The 14,111-nt window shown below is 48.2% G+C and overlaps 1 protein-coding gene across 1 annotated transcript in view; it reads left to right on the top strand.

Moving 5' to 3' along the window:
- The window catches only part of Wwc1 (WW and C2 domain containing 1), a 153,875-nt gene that overhangs the window by 60,433 nt on the left and 79,331 nt on the right, over positions 1-14,111 (top strand). Inside the window, exon 2 of the mRNA XM_057775790.1 lies at positions 13,874-13,983. Coding sequence (XP_057631773.1) covers positions 13,874-13,983 — 110 coding nt within the window. The remainder of the gene's footprint in view (positions 1-13,873; positions 13,984-14,111) is intronic.

Here is a 14,111-nt window from a genome sequence, read left to right as displayed (position 1 = left end):
CACTGGGATCAGCTGGTCTGTGTCCTACCCAAATGAACCCCAGCTGGAAGCTCATGGAATATCAGAAATGCCACGTGGTCTCTCCTGTGTATTCGAGATCTCCACAGCCATTGTGTAGTCTCCCTCTTTCTTCCCCCTGCTCTTCGTAGACCAATTGGAAATGCAGACATTCTCTCCTGGCACTGGAACTATACGAGTCTGCCAACCGTGTGCAGGTCTTTTTTTCCGTGGGGCTCACCATCTGGAGTGGCATCCTGCCTTCCTTGTGTTAGTGTGCACATGTGTGTGTACGTGCACTCATGAGTGCACAGGCCAGGGTATTGTGTTCCCTGTCTGCGCTTGAGCGGCTGAATGAACAAGAAAGAGCAAGCACCCACAGAGAGGACAATGCCCTAAAGTCATCCTTGCAGTGAGAATGAATAATTCATACTGTATCTACCTCTTTCCAGGCTTCCCAAAATAGCCGTTTTAATTGTTCATGTGTTGCGCTGCTGACTTTAATGGAGTTGCCTTCAGCTCAGAACACTTTGGTGTTTCGTGTTGACTTAACGGTCGGTCAGGCTTCCCTTCGAAAGTAACCTCCTATTCATTTTCTTCTCAAGAAAGAAATGATGGGAAATTAAAGAAAATTATACTTTTTAGAAGGGAAAACTATTTTCTTTTCAAACCAGTTCCCATTGACCCCTATGGTCCTAAAAATTAAATAAGAAACTGGATGGCTAGGTCATATAGATTTCCTGCCCCCCATCAGCCTATGCTCTGTGGTGTGGTCAGCAAACACTTGGGAATCTACAGACTACTGGAGCTGGCTGAAGCCCATGAGAGGAGCCATGTGTGCTGTAAGTGGTAGAGCTAAGAGAATGGGGCTATCTAAGCCTTTGGGAGCCCAGTAGATTACATTACAAGCTCCAGATGCCAGACATGGTACTGCAGGGTTTGATGTTTCCCTGATGGACTTTGGTTTTGCTTCAGTATGTGCTGGCTAGGTTTGTCAGAGTCGCATGAGAAGAGGGAACCTCCATTGAAGAATTACCCAGATCAGATTGTGAAAGATTAGCTTGATTGATGTGGGTTGGCCCAGCCCACTGTGGGTGTCACCGTCCTTAGGCCGGTGGGTCTGGGATATATAAGAAAGCAGGTTGAACATACATCAGTGAGCAAGCCAGTAAAGCAGGATTCCTCCAAAGGCTCCTGCGGCTAGGTTTCTACCTTGAGTTCCTGTTCTCACTTTTATCGTTGATGACTTGTGACCTGGAAGTGTAAGCCAAATAAACCTATCCTCAAGTTGCTTTTGGTCAGTGTTTTAGCATAGCAACAAAGAAGCAAACAGAACTGTGTGATTATTGTATACCCCGATCCTTCCCTTTCAGATTAGGAATGCTTACTCTGTGCCATTGTACGTCAGAAGTGTGTCACTTGGTTCTGATTTTATAGGTTTTATAGTTAAAAGACTTTGCCCTTTTAAAGTCAGAACAGTCAATGGGTTTGGGAAATTTTAAAGTTGGATTGTAGTTTATGTTATGAGATAAACATGAGACTTTGGGGACAATGGACAGAAGGCTATGGCTTTAAATTGAAGGGTTTGAGTGTCAAGTTGGCAAAAGATGGAGTTGTGATGGCTAGTTTTTGTTTGTTTTTGGTTTTCCCTTTTCTTTTAACATAATTCTTTATTGATTTTTTGGGGGAATTTCATATCTTGTACCCCAATCCTGCTCACCTCCCAGCCCCTCCATATCCTCCCCTCATCCCAGCAGTATGCCCCCCCCAAATTAATTAAAAACTAAGCAAAAAAATTACCTCTCTCCTCCCTCTTTCCAACACCTCTTCATTCATCCTAGTGGCATTGGGAGCTACAACATGTCACCACCACCACCAATTAAATAGTTTTAATTGCCAACTTGACACTGTGTATTGACACTCTTGAGAAGAGCCTCTCAATGAGTTGTTTAGGTTGTCCTGTATGGGTGCTTTATGAGGAATTTCCTTTTATCAAAATATTTTTTTATTTTTTGTAATTATGTGAGTTTATGGGGTAAGGGGTGGGTATGTGCACACGAGTACAGGTATCCTGGGAGGCCAGAGGTATTGGATCTCCATGGAGCTGGAGTTACAGGTGGTTTTGAGCTGTCAAATATGGGTGCCAGGAATAAAACTTGGGTCCTCTGGAAGAGTGATATGTGCTCTTCACCTCACCTCTGAGCTATTCTCCAGCCGTCATTTTCTTAATTCTCTTCATGAAGTGAAAAGACCCGCCCTGAATATGGGCAGTGCCATTTCCTGGCTGGTGGCCGGACTGCATGAATGGGAGAGCCAGCTGAGTACCAGCAAGCATGCTTTAACTCACAGCTGTCTGCTCTGAGGGTGTCATGTGATCAGCTTTCTCAAGCTTCTGCCACTGTGATTTTGCTACCACGATGCACAGGAACCTGGAGTTATAAGCTACATAAGCTCTTTCTCCTTTAAGTTGCTTTTGTTGGGATATTTTACCATAGTAACAGGAAAAGACAAAGAACAGATGCTTATGAGTCCTATTGGGAACTCTGTATTTACACACAGAATACACAGTACAGTATAGAGTATATAAGGCAGTACTTACATTGCAACCATAAAGCTATGAACCACTGTTTTTAAATTAATCACCCTGTTTTTATCATACTTGTTAAAAGAAGAAGAATGAAACCTTTCAAACTTGGATATTTATTATTTAAGGGGGGGGTGTAGGGTCTCATGTCCTCCAGGCTAGCCTTGAACTCACTGTGGAGCTGAGGATAGCCTCCTAAGTACTGGGGTTACAGGTATGTGCCACTGTGTGGAGTTAAACTGAGGTGTTTGTTTTAATTAACACACCAATATGTAGAGAAACACAAAGGAATACATGTGTGAAATCAAGCTCCCGTGTCCCTGAGACATGTTCAGAACCGATCCCTTTGGCTGATCTTTTCACTGAGTTGCTGTTATCTGTGCTTTTGACCTTGTCCTTTGTGGTACTGGCACGGTCTTGTTATCTGGCCCCTTACAGGAACTTGAGCTCCGGCTGCTGGGTTCCAGTGGCTGCTTGGCACTTGTGGAGTGTTAACCTACTTTCAGGCCAGCGTTAGGAATGTCGCTTGACAGGTCTGCTCACTGCCTTCTCCACCCTCTCCCAGCATGCGGCTCCTTGGAGTTGAAAGAGCTCCACTCTTACCTGTGGCATATTATCCCAAGCCTGTGACATCCATTCCACCAGGGGCTACGCTGGTGTCATGGTACCTGTGACCTGTGCTCACACGGGCGGGTGTTTCTTTGAGGATGCAGCCTGGGTGACAGTGGTGGCACGGTGCCAGCGTTAGTCATACGCAGTTCCAGAGATGCTGAGCGTGCTTTAACATGGGCATGTCGGAGTCGATGACATGGAAGACTGTGGACGGACCATGGGCAAGGCCTGGTCCTTTATGAACTTTATGAAATTCAGCTCTTATTTTCACTGCTTTCCCATTGGCTAATATGCAGGGGGCAGGTGTCTGGCTCATCAAATCACTATGAAGATGAAGGACATGATTTGCTTTCTGTACACTGTATACAGGTCCAATGTTTGGACTTAATTGGCCTTGAGAATACTTTGTGGTCGTGTGTGTGTAGGGGGGGAGGGTGCATGTGTGTGCACGTGCAGGTGTGAGCTCCTGATGGAAGAGGGATAAAAGATCCCCTCTTCTGTTACTCTTTTTCTCGCCTCACCTGGAGCTAACCATTTCACAGCTAGGCTGACAGCCACCGAGCCCCAAGTCCCAGCAATAGCTCCTCCTGTTTGCCCTCTCCCTCAACACTGAGTTACAGGCCTGTGCAGCTACACGAGCTCAGGTTCTCATGCTCCCCGAGAAAGCGCTCTTACCCATGCAACCATCTCTCTAGTCCTTGTTCTCATTTTGGAAGTAGGGTCTTAACTGTGCAGCACATGTTGGCCTAGAATTGTGTCAATCCTCCTGCCTCAACCTCTGTCAATTCTCCTGCCTCAACCTCCCAAATACTGGAACTACAGGAATGCACCACCACACCAGGCTTTAAAATGTTTCAATTATAGCTTATTCCTTTTCTGCCTCACAATGCCCTCGCCTTTGGGAGAGGCAGTTACTAGCGTCAGAGCCAATGCCCACAAAGAGGGCCGTAGAGATGTCACATTCCAGCTTCCTCACTACCCAGAAAAAGTGGGTGTTTAACTAAAGACAGAGGATTCAGACTCAGATGTCACTCCTCTCCCGGGGCTCCATCTGAGTCACACCAGCATGAGAGAGGCCCTGGGCAGATGGGTCCCAGGGAGGGAAGCAGGGACCAGTTTCCTTCTTAGAGGATCTGTTTCCCAGGTGGTGATTCTAGAGTGAACTAGCAATCTGATAAGATTCTGGAGTGGCTCTATTTCAGGGAATAATGGAGGGCTAGGGGCTCTGCTCTTACTGCTGGGGGTGGGGCAGCATCTGGATAGCTGGATCCTTAGAAACTGATTTCATGGCACCCAAATCATGGAGCCGGGTGTCCTTGAATTTTTTTGTTCAGAAAAGAAGGTGATGGCAGGTCATGCCGGGGGCTGTAACATCAGGTGCTCTGGTGAGTCATATCCGGGAGCGAAATTATTATGAGAAGCAAGTTTTCTAGATTGATCTATATACCTTTGGGGGGTACTGATGCTCCAAGATGGGGATGAAATGGGCCGAGATTACACACCAAGGGAGGGTGAGCCTGGATGGTTCTGTACAGAACTTCTGTAACCTAACTCCCCGTCTGAGGATGAGGATCCAGCTGTGAGGGCCAACACGGCAGGGATGTCAGGATCACAGTCTGCTTTGGTGTCGGTTGGGCCTTCGGGAGGCGATTCCCCATAGAGATTCGGCTAAAATTTCCTTTTGGTTTCCAGCCAGCCACAGGTCTTCCCTCTGTGTACGTGTCAGAGTGACTAGGAAAATCCTGCTAGCACCATTTCCTGGAAACTGTGCTGAAGCCGAACCCAGCACCAAGCTTGATCTCTTCATGTCATGGGTGTGATGAGTGTGGTATGGCCCTGATTCTTCGGTGTTAATCTCAGCTCTGCCCTTGGGTGGCTCTGGGGAAATCTCTCTCTCTCTCTCTCTCTCTCTCTCTCTCTCTCTCTCTCTCGCCCTGGTTTTAGTAAAAGCTGGGCCATTCATCTGTCAAATCCATTTCAGTTCTAACTTTCTCTAATAAGGCTACTTCGGTGACCTAACTTAGACATCAGTGGGATAAATAAGAGCAAATGACTCACATTTATTGACCACTCACTGCGCACTCAAATGCTGTTGGATTCGCTGTCTGTTTGGCCCATGAAGACCCCCTGTGTAGTTCTGAATGGCACTTACCTACAAGGGTCGTTATGGAAATGAGGAAGTGCCTATGAAGTGCTTAGCAGCTGCTGGTGCACAGCGAGGGCTCGGTAAATGCATTTTCTCTTATACTGCAGATATGCTTTTACGTGTTTTGCCCACTGTCAGAGAGCTAGAAAATGACAGCCTGGGGATTCAAACCCAGGGAGTGCGGGTTCAGAGTCCTGTGTTCTTAGCTGACTTTTTACCGTGTTTCTTGATATGTTACGATGCTTGAGCAATGCATTAAAGAACGGTGAGGGGGACCAAGGACTGCAGAAGTACCTGCCCCCCACATTTGAGACACAGTACCATAGTGAAGTCATACCTGCAGGTGGAATTGGGCTGCCAGGTGGTCCATGCCACTCCTGATTGCCACAACTGTAGTACGAAGTTCCAGCAGGGGCTACACAGAAAGGACCCATGCCCAGATTCACCTGTCGCTTTGTAGGGCACTCAGGAAGGAACGCAGCCGTATTAATGTGGACATGGCGGAGAAGGAAGGGAATAGCCATGGGATTCAGGGAACTAGGCTGGGCAGAGTGGGTTGATTTGGCAGGAGGTGAGCCACTGGTTTGTGGGGTCCAGTCTGAAGTCAGAGGGAGAATGGTGGAAGGGACAGCCTGAAATCCGGAGCTCTTTTTCCTTTTGCTATCCTCGCAAAGAACTTCAGGTGTGGGAGCGACGGAACCAAGAGGCGCCTGGATAAACCAGCCAAACCAAAGCAGGACCCCTGGGAGACTCTGGGGTGCGGGAAGACAAATGTGGACACAGGTGTTTGGAGAGTAGAGAGCAGGAGAAAGGGAGAGGGGTGTTTCAGAGAAGCAGGGACCCCAGTCTTCCCAGAGCAAATGTCATCACCTTCAGAGAGCAAATACAGAGCGCCGAGTCCGAACACCTGCCAACTCCCAGCTTGTCTGCTTTAATTTCTATTGGGGGGGTGAGGTGGGGAGAGACAGCACATGTGGATCCCGCAGGGTGCGGAGGTCAGAGTGTAATTCCCAGGAGTCGGTTCTCTCCTGCCACCTTGTGGGATCCAGGAATCAATCTCAGGTCATCAGAACTGTGTGCAAGTGCTTGTGCCCGCTGTACGGTTTTGCCAGCCCTTTTAATTAAGGGGATCAAGGAGACTTTTCAGTCCCCAGTCCCCAGGAAGGCCCTGGAGTGCGCTATGAGGCTTCTTATAGCCATTTAAGCCTGAGCAGTTATTTTGCCATAGTGGGAATCAGGGTATATAAGCCAGCACACAGCAGCTGATAGTGTTCGTGTGCGAGACACAGCCTTCTCTAAAGAGATCACTGCTCTGAGCAGCCTCCTCGAGTACAGAAGGAAGCAAAGTCAGGAGGTGAGAGTTGACGCCTGTGCAGACAGGTGTAGAACCCAGGCGGCTGTTGTCGGGGTTGTTAAGTGTTGCCGCAGATCACCCAGGGAAGGAATGAAGAATGTCGGTAGGGCGGTGATGGTGGAGACTCGTGAGTTAAGGATGCAAGCTGCAGGGTGACATAATTCCCACCGTGCACAGGTCTCCAGGGAGCGCATCAGCAATGCACACGATCTATCTAGGGCCTGTTACCTGCAAAGCCTATGCTCAGCACTTTCTCTACGGGTTGTCTTATTGTATGGCCACACCACACTTCCAAGGGCTTGTCATGTGTTGCATTAATGAACCTTTTCGCAAGGTTACCTAACACCGCTGCTGTTTTAGCGAGGTGGAACCTGGGTTCGGGCCAGCGGTTTAATTCTTGACCCTTCGTGGGTGACACCTACCTTGAATCCTCCTAGACCATGAAGCTGCCCTGTCTTTGTCCTTTCCCTTTCTCTACTTGGTCCTCTGCCCCCCACCCCCACTCCCATTCACACCCTATTACTGTCTGTCCCCCAACTGTTTGGCTTCTCACATTTTTCTGGCTTTACCTTGCCCTGTATCCCCCACATTCTTTAATTACCTGTGGTTCACGGTCTTAGGGAGCATTGTTGTGGAATGTCACAGGATCGTTCCCCATTTGAAGTGTAAACCTTGTCTGTCTCCATAGCCACACAATGCTCTGGAGAACAGAAACAAGCCTTCTTCATTCTGCCTCACCACTGGCACTGGACTGTTGGGGTCTCCTCTTGCTTGGGGAGGGTTGCTGAAATGAGAGGGGGTGCTTAGCGCCCAAGCAGAGAACAGAGGGGTGTGAGCCGATGTCCCCACCAGCAGCCCAGAGCCCCCCAGTGGGCTCTGGTGCTCAAAAATGCACCAGCACCATCTTGACCCACAGCCTCAGAGTTTGCTATTTCTATGCTTTTCCCTCAGATTCTGGCTACCTCTGTTGCTTCCTACCCCCTGAGCTCCTGAGAAAGTCACCTTCTCAGAGGCTTCCTGTGACCACCAGCTGCTCTTTATTCTCCAAACCAGCACCTTGAGTTTCTTTTCTGAATGCTGTTCATCTCGGAAACTTTGCTTACGATTCGAGTGTCTTCTTCCGTACTGTAGAAGGGCGGTGTCCTCCCAACAGCCACACTTAGCCCTCTTAGCGGGTTTTGTGAAATGGCTATTTTTTATTATCCCTGTGTTTCTTAGAGGAATCAGTAAAGGTGTCAGCACTGAGCCAAATTAAGGGGAGGGAGGAGGAAGACTCTCAAAGTTGAGGGCAGAGCCTGCTGAGAAACTGGCTAGAGGGGAGAGTGTTTTCGGGAGCCTAGCCGGCTAAACTATGAAATGAAAACTGTGTATGTGAAATGGCCTCGGGCAGGAAAAACCAGCCTGGCCATTGTGCCGGGGTGGAAAGGAGAGAGCTACTGCTGAGGATAGATTGTTCTTGGATTGGGGTAGAGATAGGGACTCTAGACTGTGACCTGTGACCCCTCCCCTAGCCCTTGGAAGGAAAGAGCTGGGGTGGAGAGGGCAGTGTTCTCCTGGATGGTCATGGTTCTTTCTCGGGCATCACAGGGATCGTGGAAGATGACTTACCAATTCTGAATTTCGTCCCCAAAGAATCACAACCCAGTGTTACACTTGGCAAAAGGTTGCCCGCTCCCCTTGCTTCCTGCCTCCCTAGAAAAGACGCGGAATACCCAGTGTAGCTTTAGCCACGTGCCCCCGGGACCTTATCCTCTAGGAAAGCTACAGCTTGCTGTGTGAGAAAAGTGAGGGACCTGTTGGTGCTCTCCAGCTGCTTGCCATGTTTCTTGACAGGTGTGCCCATGCCCCCCTTGTAGAGTGCACCTGGCAGAACCTTACCTGTCTCCACGGCAACACATCCGGGTTGCTTTTCCAGGAAGGCCAGTTGTGAAACATTCAGGAATGTCTGCGCTCATTCAGCAATTTGTAATTAAAAGGGGGTAGAACTGGCTCTCGCCTGGCACCTTGCCCTACTTCCCTCCTGCTCCTCCAGCAGCTGGGTCATCTGACTGTGTGACTGGGGGTTTCAGGCAGCCCAAGACACGGGGGCTGGAGGGGTTGTGGCTGGGAGTTCCAGATCCTGGCCTCATCCGAAAGCAGGCACCCCTTCCCAAGGTTAACATGGAAGGCCAGGGAGCACCACAGCTCCTGGGGGGTAAACAGGGTCCACAGACAGCTCTGCCTCTCACTGGGGACGTGTGTGTGTGTGTGTGTGTGTGTGTGTCGTGTGTGTGTGTGTGTCTGTGTGTGTGTGTCTGCAAGGCTAAAACACTTCTCTTCATACTGATTCTCTGAATGACACCTCTCTGCACACTGAATAATTCATCTCCCTCTTGGCATTTGTGCCAGAGAACTTTCTGTCCAGATTTCTGTAAGTCGTATAGTTCTTCCCCATAGCAACTTCCCTGCTTCCCATAGAAGCGCACTGAGCATCAGCTGGCTGCTCCCCCATGGCTGCATCCAGGGGGAACCCAAATACAAAGCCCAAAGCCTTTCTTTTCTCTTCTGGCCCCTCTTTTGGATAAGCCCTCTTGCTGTGCATTCCTTCCTGTGGGTAAAATGTCTGCAGTCACTGCCCATAGGAATCAGTATCTTTTCTCCCATGTCCATCACATCATTGATGCTGCAGCTAATAACCAGAGAGCTTCACCTTCTTCCTGCAAGGCTGGAGTAGTATGTGGAGTTCACGAGTTTCTGGAAACTTCATGAAGTTTGGGTCCTGTTCTCCTATCCACATTCCCATCCCCGGTACCTTGAGAGCCTGAATTTGTGCTGGTGGCTTGGAAACGTTTAACCATCCCTGTGTGTAGGACCCGCAGACTTTCTAGGGTTACTGAGCAGCTTGGTACCAAGACCCAAGGACTGAAAGCAGTCATCCTGTAAAACCCCAGTGCCTCTTGTCTGCACTGCACCTCCGCATTCAGTCTCCTCTCCCGTACTCCTAGCTTAGCTCCAGATTGTTCTGAGACCCTCTGGGTCTTGTTAATTTTCATTGCCAAAGTTTCGTCTCTGGGATCTAGCCCTGGGAGCCTCAGGAGACTGAGCCTCTGGTGTACTAACTATGCATTGTTAAGAATATGCTTTCATTTGTAAAATCGAGCAAGAACACCTACTACCCAGAGGGAACATGATTTTCATAGCACACCTCGTAGGCCCAGATAGGATCATTGTTCAATATTTAATTATGCTTACTATAGAACTGTTACACAAGTTCAGTTTAAAATGAAAGAAAAAGAAAACTGACACTATATTAAAGTTCATATACCTAGTTTTTATTTGTTTTAAGTTAGGTTACTACTTTGAGCCATGGCTGGCCTGGAACTTATGATGTAGACCAGGTTACCAGGTTGGCCTCAAACCCACAGAGCTCTGCCTCTGTCTCCTGAGTGCTGGCATTAAAGGCGTGTGCTACCACACCTGACTAGTATTTATTTATTTATTTATTTATTTATTTATTTATTTATTTATTTATTTTTATTCCAGGCTCATGTAGCCTAGGCTAGCTTCCAACTTGCAGAATAGCCAAGGTTGGCCTTGAACTTTAGCTCTTCCTGCCTTCACTTCTGGAATTACAGATGTGTGTACCCAGCCTCAGTTTTATGTGATGCTAGGGGTCGGACTTAGGGCTTTAAGTCTACTATGCAAGTCCTCTACCTACCAAGTTAAATCTCTAACCTCAAGATATTTTAATTCATATCTTTCAGTTTCTCCTCTCTCCTCTCCTCTCTCTCTCTCTCTCTCTCTCTCTCTCTCTGTCCCCTCCCCTCCCCTCCCCTTCCCTCCTCTCTCCTCTTCTCTTCTTCTCTTCCTTCCTGACTTAGTTAGGGTTTTTATTGCTGTGACAAGACACTATGACCACAGCAACTCTTACAAAGGAAAACATTTAATTGAGGTGGCTTGCTTACAGTTTCAGAGGTTCAGTCAATTATCATCATGGCAGAGAGCATGGCAGTGTGCAGGCAGACATGGTGTTGGCTGCATCTTGGCTTGCAAGGAACAGGAAGTTGACTGATACATTGATACCCTGAGCATAGGAAACCTCAAAGCCCACCCCCACAGGGACTCACTTCCTTCAGCAAGGCCACACCCACTCCAACAAAGCTACACCTCCTAATAGTGCCAATCCCTGAGATTATGAGGATCAATTACATTCAAACTACCCTACTTCCCTTCCCCCTTCTCTCTTCCTCTTTCTTTCCAGCTCTCTTGAGATTATTATAGCCTTTTAACCAGGTGTACTGTTGTAAACCTATAATCCTACCACTCAGGAGGCTGGGGGCAGAGATACCAAGAGTTTGAGGCCAGCCTGTGTTACATAGTGAGCCTTGTATCAAAACACACAGACAAACAATGAAGAACAACTAGTATAACCTTTTAAACCCTCCCCCCTTCTGTGTGTTCACATGTGTATGGGCACACATGTGTCCACCAGTCCAAGGTTGACTGATGGCAGGACTTGTCCTCGATCACTCTTCTACCTTATTCTTTGAGAGAGACTGTCAATCAAATCCAAAACTTGCCAGTATAGATGGTCTTACTAGCTGTCTAGCTCCAGGAATCCCCTGCCTCCGCCTTCCAAAGCTGAAATTATTGGTAGGCTGCCACCCCTACCTTGCATTTTGTGGGTTCTGGTTAGCTAAACTCTGATCATCTTGCAAATGCTTTAACTGCCATGCTGCCCCCCAACAGCCTTTGGACTACATATTTTAGCTCCAAACATGATCATGTTTAATCTACTCAACATCTCAAAGAGTTATATTAGACTCTACTTCACAGCTGAAAAATTCTGAGGCTCCGGGAGATTAAGTTCTTGTCCAGCTCACTCAACTAAAGAACAATGCGTATTAGATCCTTATTTGCTAGTTCTTAGTTTGTTGCATATAAAAGCATACCCCTGGCCCCAGTTTCACGGAACCACAGTCTCCCACAATGCAGCAGTGAATTATTAACCAAAGCCAATGTAGATACAGTTCACAGCCTCTGAAGCCTTGAGTATGAAGCGGGCAGGTGAGCACATCACTGTGTTGACAGCCAGGAGCTTTTTCAATGTCTCAGTGTCTCTTTGTCCCCATATCGTTTTAAGTCTGGTTTAGATTGGGCTGTTAGTCAGCTTTCCATCGCTCTGTCAAAGGCCTGCAGTGATGAGCTTACAAAGAGAAAGGGTTCGTTATAGATCACCATTTTAGGGACTTCCATCTATAACTGTGACTTTCTTGCCTTGAGCAATGGCTCTTGACAGGAGCATGAGACAGAGCAAAACTGCTCACTTCATGACCAGAAAGCAAGAGATGGGAGAAAAGGCTGGGGTCCCACCCTCTCCCTTTCCAGGGCACACTTCTAGTGACAAACGACCTCTCACTGAGTCTCAACTCCTAAGGGCTCCATCGATTCCCATAGCTCTTGGCCAGGGGCGAAGCCTCTGACGCAGTCCTACATCCAGGGTTTGAGAAGCGAGCAGTCATCAGGTTAAGGAAGAGATAGTCGGTCGTCACCCTTCCTGTTCCACTGCACCCAGTCTGCTAATCTGTTGAAAGGGTGTGAAGCAGAGTCTCCTGGACCTCCAGAACTGGAATGAGGAAAAAAGACAGAACAAAGGAATGCTGTTGTTTGTTTATCTTTACTCTTTTGGCTTTTTTACTCTTTGGGGGCCTGCCACCCAGCTCCCAGATAGATCGCACACAGAGGCTTAGTCTTAGTTATGAGTGCCCGGCCTTAACTTGGCTTGTTTCTTGCCAGGTTGACTGCCTTCTTCTTAATCTGTGGTTGGTTGGGTGGCTGGCCTGGGACATCCGCCTCCCCTTGTTCTCTCGTTGCTCCTTTTCCCCTCGTTTCTCCTTCTATTTATTCTCTCTGCCTGCCAGCCCTGCCTATCCTTGCTCCTGCCTTGTATTGGCTGTTCAGCTCTTTATTAGGACCATCAGGCATTTCATACAGGCAAAGAATCACAGCTTCACAGAGTTAAACAAATGCAGCACAAACAAAAGTTACACACCTTAAAAGAATATTTCCCAACAAAAGGAATATTAGAATGAGTGTCTAAGGGTCAGAAAGATGGCTCCATGGATAAAGGTGCTAGCTGCACACCAATGGCCTGAGTTCTTTCTCTGGAGTCCAGGAGTGGCACAAATCTGCAATCCCCTACTGCAAGTTGGGGAGGCAGAGACAGGGGGATCACTCAGTAGCAGAAAACAAGAAAGATCCTGTCTTAGACTAGAACCGACAACCTGAAGTTGTCCTCTGACCTCCATATGGGCATGATAGCGTGTGGTTATTCTAGACAAAGTCTGCAATGGGACTACTTGGAAGTGACTGTCTTGGGGAACCACTGGCCCCATGTGTTAGTTTCCTGGCTTCCTCTTCTCTGGATGAAACCCTGGAAAAATGGTGCATGTGCAGTTTTCCAGCCTTGACAAGCCTTTGCTACTTCAGTTGCATGATTTGTTTATCTGTCTGATTTAGCCACTAAGACTCGGTGATTATCGCCAGTTCACACCCTGCGAGATGGGGCCTTAGGGGGTTATTATTGCCAAATAATCAGTTTGGCCAGGACCGGCTGGGAAGAGCCAGCAGTGGGTGCAGGCGTTTGGGAACCAACTCAATCAGCAAATAAATATGGCTCTCTGGCCAGACTCCTGGGGCTGGGGCGTCTGTTCCTCTAGAGCCTGCGGGAGGCCAGCTTTTCGAAGGGCAAATGGGCATGACAAATACAAGACAGAGCCAGGACAAAGACCAGAGTGGGGTGGGCCAGCCAACCGCAGGTGGAAAAGCCAGAGGGGGCTGGAATCCAAGTCATGAAGCCAAGGCTTGGCCTTAGAGCCGTTGTGGCAACTATCAGTTGGAGATGCAAAAACCCAAGGCCCAGACAGAGAGATGACTTTGTGAAGTCAGTAACAAACTAGGCGCAAAGTGTTAGGACCAGAATACATTCTCTGCCTCCCTCCTGGGGTAGCCTTACATGGATGCACTGCAGGGTGCCTTCACCTTCCCAGGGGCTCGTGGCCCAGCAGATGTAATGCTATAGTGTAAAATGTCCAGACCTGTTGAACAGTCAGGAGAAGCAGGGAGTCCAAAAGAAACGGCACATTGCAGGAGTGTTGGGGACCGTAGGCTGACAGAATGTGTTTCTTGTCTTCCTTGCCAGGTACACCAAACCACTTACCTTTGCTGACTGCATTAGCAATGAGTTGCCGCTAGGATGGGAAGAAGCATATGACCCACAGGTTGGCGATTACTTCATAGACCACAATACCAGTAAGTTCTTTGTTGCTCTTCCTGTCCCCAGACCCTACCCCTGTGCCTATCCCCTCCCCTTCTCATGCCCATCCCCACAGTCTGGAAGAAGCCCCAGCAGAGTCTTGAAGGCAGATTGTGTTTTGTTT

The sequence above is a fragment of the Chionomys nivalis genome, chromosome 7, assembly GCF_950005125.1.
Source record: "Chionomys nivalis chromosome 7, mChiNiv1.1, whole genome shotgun sequence".
NCBI classification, from domain to species: Eukaryota; Metazoa; Chordata; class Mammalia; order Rodentia; family Cricetidae; genus Chionomys; species Chionomys nivalis.
This window is presented reverse-complemented; position numbering and strand designations above follow the sequence as displayed.